We start from the raw sequence: 7,649 nt of genomic DNA on the forward strand, positions 1-7,649 counted from the left end.
TCTTTATATGAGGATATTTATATCTCAAAAACTGAAGATGTTACAGACATGAAAATTTATATTAGAAATTTTCCGTAAAAATAAAGAAACACGTATGTTTTGTTTTCGGAAAATTCACTCAAGGGTGTTGTAAAAAGGACTGAAAAAGGGATTGAATTGTTTTTGTGGGGATACTTTCATCTCAAAAACTGATGACATTACAGACATGAAAATTTGTATTTGGAATCTTCTTTAAAAATAAAGAAACACGTATTTTTTGTTTTCGAAAAATCCACTCAAGGGTGTGGGGTGGGTGAAAAGAAATGAAGAAAGTATTGCATACTTTTTATGAGGATACTTATATAACAAATACTGAAGATGTTATAGACGTGAAAATTGGTATTTGGAATCTCCTGTAAAAGTAAAGGAATATGCATAATTTGTTTTCTGAAAACCCACGTAAGGGTAAGTATTAAAAGGGGCGAATTTTTAAAATGAGCGTATCTACGGTATATCTCAAAAACTGAACATATTACAGACGTGAAAATTGGTATCTTGAATATATTTTAAAAATAAAGCAACACATATTTTTTGTTTCGGAAAAACGCTTAAGGGGTTGGAGCTGTAAAAAGGACTGAATAAGGGGTTGAATTCTTTTTATGAGGATACTTATATCTCAAAAATGGAAGATGTTACAGACATGATAATTTGTATTTGGAATCTCCTTTAAAAATAAACACGTGTTCTTTTGTTTTCGGAAAATCCAATTAAGGAGAGGGGGATAAATGCATTGAAAAATGAATTGAATTCTTTGTTTGGGGATACTTATATCTCGAAAACTAAGGATGTTATGGACGAGAAAATTGGTGTTTGTAATCTCCTTTAAAAATAAAAACATGCGCATTTTGTAGCAGGGGCGGGGAGGGGGGTGGAATAAACTTAAGGGGGGTGTCAAAGGAGTTGAATTCTCTTTATGAGGATACAAATAAGAAGTGGACTTAAAACAACAGACCCCTACGGGGGTTTTGCCTGGGGATGAGGAATGATGCCAAAAATATGCATTTATATGAAACCGTTTGAATTATGAAGTTAAAATTCAAATGATATCCTAGGTGTTAAATAACAGAATGTTTGAAACAAAATTAACCGCTTAGAGAGTAAAATGGGGATTAAAATCCGAAAACGAATATATTTACTCCTTCCTCCGAAACGATTTAATGTATGGAGACAAAATTCGAAATAGCGGTATATATTTTAAACCCTAGTTGTAAAATAGGAAACATTTTAACGTTCCACCCCTAAAGTGTTAAATGAGGTTAGCTCCGTAAACAAAATTATTCATCCTTTCAAAACCGTTTGACGCACAAAGTTGTAATTTTTTACGAGGAAGGTCTTCTTTTTTATGTCCTAGGTGTAAAATATCGTATACTTAAAAATATTTCTCCCCTCAGGGGTTTAGGTCGTCGTTGACACTGGAAAACACAATATCCACTCTTCTGAAACAATTTCAGGCACGAACTTAATTTTTTTAATGAAGGGTGGTCTTCTATACCCTAGATGTTAATTAATATTTAAAAACTTTCACCCCTTAACTAAGTGTTCATTCCGCCATTACTGTTCAACATAAAAACATACAAATTTCACAGGTTGGTCGCTTTTACATCCTAGAAGTTAAGTAATATAAGGTTTAAAACATTCAAATTCTTCCGTATGGGGTTCAAATGAGTGTTAGATCAGAAAATAAATAATCATTCCCCCTAAACCGTTTGATGTACGAACTGAGGGAATATTTTACAAGCTCAGCTGATAGTGGACTCTCCAAAATGTAAAACTTTGAATAAGAACATTCATTTTAAAACCGTAGCAAAGCACGGGTATCTTGCTAGTATTATATATGATGTTTCGTAGTTTGACATGTACTTCGAACTTTTATTTCGGTGCTTCTCGAGTAATTGTACAGATATTAGCTTTGAGATAATTTTTAACATATGTGATAAGTCTACTGTGTTATGATTAGGAATTAGCGTTTTTATGGTCTTTTTAAAAGGATTTGTTTTTATGTTCTTTTTACGTATTTCACATCACAATGGAAAGGACTGAAAAAACTGAAGAAGCTTAAATTGAATACAAGGTAGCAGTTCTAATGAAAACAGGATGCTTTTTCCTCACAGTATCGTTTGCCTGGGTGTAACAGGGTTAGAACAAACCCCTGGAAGCGGGGGACAGAATACATCGCCTGACTGTCGTAGGAGGCGTCTACAATTGGAATCCTCCTCAGTACCTCTCAACCTGGGAACTGGGTCCCTAGCAAAAACAGACATTGCGTCCAGTTACTCGCACCAGGGTCCTCTCTTCCATTCTTCCCATCTTCTCATCCAACTCGCGGGCCCAGAGATTCTTTCACTGACCTTCCTTTTACCGAAATCATTTTTCTTCGAAGGGTTGAACCCCTTACGACAAAGCGGTTGTCTCACATTTATGATGATGTTAATAATAATAATAATAATAATAATAATAATAATAATAATAATAATAATAATAATAATAATAGTTTTACGTCCCACAAACTCATTTAAGGGTTTTTGGAATCACTGAGGCACTGAAATTTGTCCCACAGGAGTTCCATAAGGTAAAAGTCTACTGGCACGAGGCTGAGCACTTTCAAATACCACCGGACTGAGGCGGGGTCGAACACACTAATTTGATCTCAGAAGAGCAGCGCTCTACTGACTGAGCTATTCACCCCAACTGATGTGTTAGAATATTTCCTGATTCGCCTGTGAAACACCAGTAAAGTAGGGTACATGACAGACGAGTGGCATAATCACTGGCTTCTGACTATGACAGCCGCGGTTCGAATCCCAGGCAAAGCATGTGGGATTTTTGAAATGAAAGTAACATCTCTATGGTGCAGAGGTGACCTCGTAGCTTTGATTACTATACCAACATTCCCGTAAAACTGCATGCTTGCTTTGCCAGTGAACTGGATATAGAATGTTAACCCTACAGAATGACAGCAATAAAGCAAACATATCCAAAAGTGAAAACAACTCGAGTGCACAAAAATTGGCTGTCACAGAAGATGGCTCTTTCAAAATCCTCCTCTTAAATAGGATGAACATATTCTGCAGGTGGCAAGATTCTATGCATCACCTCTTCGGCTAGCGGCTGCCCACTGTATACGAATATCCTCGCGTTTGGAGAATGTACAAAATTAAATATTTCGCTACTGGCCAATTCTTCTGCACTCGAGTGTACAATGCCCTGAAATGCCTCTGAAATTCACAAATATATATTACTGTGGCAATTGTAGCAGGATGATGGCAACCAATAATCATACTGCATCAGCTACAAGTAGGCATTATTTTACGAGTTACGGAAGGCGTTAATTGACATGTAAGCCTATGATGGAAATCTTTGATAGTGATACACATTTGTAAATTGAAACAGTAAACCTGTCTCTGTAACATCACAAACTTCTGTTCAAGCTAAAAATAAAACATTAGTCGTGAACAATGATGACGGCGACGATAATGAGGATGATGTTGATAATAATAATAATAATAATAATAATAATAATAATAATAATAATAATAATGAGCGAGTTGGATGCGTGGTATGAGCCACATATTAGTAAGCCTACAATCGGGAGATGATGAACCCCACCATCGATAGCCGTAAGATTATTTTTTATGATATTCCATTTTCACACCAGGCAAATACTGGTGGTGTATATTAATTAAGGCAGGCCGCTTCTTTCCCAGTCCTAGAACCACTAACAAATAATAATAATAATAATAATAATAATAATAATAATAATAATAATAATAATAATAATAATAATAATAATAATAATAATAATAATAATATAATAATAATAATAATAATCTTATCCTGACGCTTTTCTCACATCTTGGTGGGGTACTGGTTACGAATAGTGTTGCATACGTGGTTTGGACCCTGTTTTGCGTCTTTCCTGGCACCAAATCTCTTTGGAGGGACGTATCCACTATTGCTGCGTGTCTCTCAGGTAGTTGGTGGTGTGATGTATTGAGACAAACACAAACACCCATTCCCCGAGCCATAGGCATTAAACAGACACGGGTAAGATCACTGATCCGGCTGGGTATCGAACCCAGGACCCGCTGAATTGAAAGCTATAACCCTGACCATTAACCCAATGAGCCGTAAATAATAATAATAATAATAATAATAATAATAATAATAATAATAATAATAATAATAATAATAATAATAATAATAATAATAATAATAATATAATTTTACGTCCCACGGAGTACTTTGATTGTAAAATAAATAAGTAAAATATCTTAAATTCGTCTCGCAGGATTTCTATGGTCATGAGACCGGCGAATTAGAGCACCTTCATATACCACTGGACTGAGTCGGAATTGAACCCGTCGACTTAGGCTCGAAAAGACAACGCTGTACTATCCGAACAACTCAGTCTGGCATTTTCTCCACTTCAGTTTAGCGGCTATGGATTTATATGTTCAGAAATATCATAGAGAAAACAAGTTCACTGAACTCTCTGCCGTGTTTCGAATTCTTTTTACCGAGCGGCGGTTTGGGTCACGTAGCTATCAGCTTGCACTCGGGAGATAGTGGGTCGAACCCCATTGTCGGTAGCCCTGAAGATGGTTTTCCGTGGTTTCCCATTTTCACACCAGGGAAATGATGGGGCTGTACCTCAAATAAGGTTACGGCGCTTCCTTACCACTCTTATCTCTCTCTCCTATCCCTTCGTCGCCGTTAAGACCTATCTGTGTCGGTGCGGCGTAAAGCAGATTGTAAATTAAAATGTATTTATTTTAAATTTGACCTTTTGATTTTCTTGGGCAAGTTGAGCGTTATCTACTCTACGTTGAAGCCATTTCCCACCAAAATGTATACTACAGTGAAGAGAATATGGAGTTTGAACATTTCTAAGATAAGATATATGCACGCTCTAATTTCACGGTTAGTTTGTCGGAGATGACGTTTTATGTGACGTTAATTAGAGCCTTATATTTGATACTTAGCTGGGGAGTGCGTGAGGGAATGTTCGGTTCATTTGCTATCTTGCGGTGGTGTTTGCAAAATATTGCACATCCATGTCTGTGGCTGATATTCCTCTAGGTGTATGTGACTCCACTCCCTGTCTATTTGTCTTCGCCGCTCTTTGAGACTCCTCTTGCTTGTCATTCGTTTACTATGCTGTTTCTAGGAAATTTTTATCTAATTTTAAAGATTATTGACATTACAGATGATCTCCTCACTATTATCTTCAGATTCAGTTTGACATTATGTTAAATTATTGCAAGGGAATTAGGCATTGCTGGTATACGTTCACGATCCTGACAGATTTCCTATGAGGTTCTTCATTCTACCTGTGTAGTGGTGTCTGCTCTTCAACACTCACCGCAGAATGTCTAGTACTATGTGGCACAGCGGCAGACGTCATATGCAGTCTACTGTGAGAGAAACTTGAAAGTAAATTTCGTCTGAGAGCAGTGAGGTGCCAAATGATGACCGGATCATGCATTAGGTTACCCTACCACATGACCAGCAATCTGATTACTGTTTTCTGCTTACCGTGAGCTCTGTTCATACATCGCCGTTACTCTTGGATTTGGATTTTGTCAAATTCTTCAGCCCCTTCATGCTCAATTACAAATTTCGAGAAGCTTTCCTGTTCCCTTTCCTTACTGTGATTGCGCGTAACCGAGAGTTCTTAAACAACGTCCGAGATTTGATCCCTGGGTATTGCTAAATTAATACTCTCTCCTCGCAAACAACCTCTGATCCTGTTGCCTGAGGAGGCGTCTCGCGAATGGAGGTACGTCCTGTAGGACAAGGTCTAATATTGGTCTATACCGAATGAAGTTCAACTTAAGCTTATACTTACATGCATTTCGGACTTAGCTTGTGAGACAGAGATGGTTACTATAGTGGCATCTTGCATCACACAAAAACCACTTGCCGAGGAATATAGCTCTCAGACTCTTGGAAATTACTGGCTACATTCTCTCTCTACTGGTTATGTCAGAATGTTTATTTTCGTAAGGGATGTCAGGCTCAGGAAACTATTTGAAAAAATCTTCAGAACATGCATCCAGATATTAAGTACTTTTCGCATGTAAAATTAAAAAATATTCCAGTACTACAACAGTATAATTTGCAATAAGTTCCTATGGACCTTATATAAGTCAGTTATAACTGATCGAACGTCATCCTGGAATGAAACCCGGCGATTGAATATTTAATTTTATGAGCCCATCAGTATAAATAATTGTCGATACGAGATGTTCGCTGTCAGTAAGCGCGTATGCGAGACGTTTTCGACGTGTACTCACTCACTAGTAAAGCTGAGAGGATGGTTTCAGTCTAACGACCGATAGAAAACATGTGAAAGATTGAACAAATATGAGAACTGTCCTTCTGTTATCCGCTCCTGCCTGACAACTGCGAATCTTCCGGGCGACCCTATGATACCGTTATCATTTACTTACACACTTACACTCTTGACTTGTGTTGTAATTGATCACACAAGACAGGACGATAAACACTAGGTATCCAATCATGTAATAAAAAATTGATGCGTTGCACTAAATGATACAGAGCTCAAATGACAGACCACATGGTGCCGAGGTTAGGGAATTATGAAACACAGGGCGCCACTGATAATAATGAAATTAATTGCTCTCTCTCTCTCCTCCTCCTCCTCCCATAGACAAGGAAGTCGTCTTATCTTTTATAAGTATCGCACATCATTCCAAAAAGATAGCAAAACATCGCGCCGAGATGTATTTCAGTCCTACAAACTTAAAACAACCCATATTCGACTGCAATGCTAAGGATTGGGCAAAGGTATTAAAAGAAATATACAGTTACATACTCCAATATTATGCAAAATTCTTTGCAGAGTATTTAACTGTGCCATGAATGTTTGTTTTTTGCTTCTTACCATGAATATTAAACATTTCAATAAACACATTAATTACTGTTGTATTCCAATATCACGTAGCTGTCATTTCGCAAACAAGTGTGGAATTTCATGAATATGACGGCGCTTAATACCTGAAATATTGACTTCAAGTTTATTTAGAGAAGTAATTTAGAAATTAAATTTAATATTTTATCGCCTTGGCAGCGATGTACATTTTCCACCAATGATATCTAGAATCGTAACATTTTGCTATGACATCGAAAGCAGACTGCAGCTAAAGAATATAACCGTTACTAAACTAGAATCAGTTTCACCTCCGGCCAGTGTTGAAGAAAGGACTCTGGACTCACCATGGAGCTGCCAGTAGCGGTGCCCAGCGACAACTGGCCGCACTTCCTGCGAGGACCGGCACCCGGGACCAGATAGCGAGTGTAGTGGCGGGGCTTATCGCGGGCAGCTTGGCAGCAGATCGAGTTGCAGTCCATAGGGACTCCTTCCTTGCTCACACTCATACTTACAACGTGCTGGAAATTTTGTACTTCTTGAAAGCAGGAGTAACCCTTGGGACTGGTAAACCCCCACCAGATTATTGGCTCCATTACCAGAGAAACAACAACACCCCACTGAAGATACCGGATACCTGCAGTTGCTGAATGAACAGTGCTCTTTCTTCTGAAAATACATAATGATAAATTCTTAAGCAGAAAATCTTAATAGAGAG

At 37.7% G+C, this 7,649-nt stretch overlaps 1 protein-coding gene across 1 annotated transcript in view; it reads right to left on the bottom strand.

Annotated features, from left to right (window-relative positions):
* Positions 1-7,440, bottom strand: part of LOC136863522 (uncharacterized) — a 34,494-nt gene extending 27,054 nt beyond the window's left edge. The window contains exon 1 of the mRNA XM_067139909.2: positions 7,279-7,440. Coding sequence (XP_066996010.1) covers positions 7,279-7,440 — 162 coding nt within the window. The remainder of the gene's footprint in view (positions 1-7,278) is intronic.
* Positions 7,441-7,649: the final 209 nt, after the last annotated feature.

Source organism: Anabrus simplex, chromosome 2 (genome assembly GCF_040414725.1).
Source record: "Anabrus simplex isolate iqAnaSimp1 chromosome 2, ASM4041472v1, whole genome shotgun sequence".
NCBI classification, from domain to species: domain Eukaryota; kingdom Metazoa; phylum Arthropoda; class Insecta; order Orthoptera; family Tettigoniidae; genus Anabrus; species Anabrus simplex.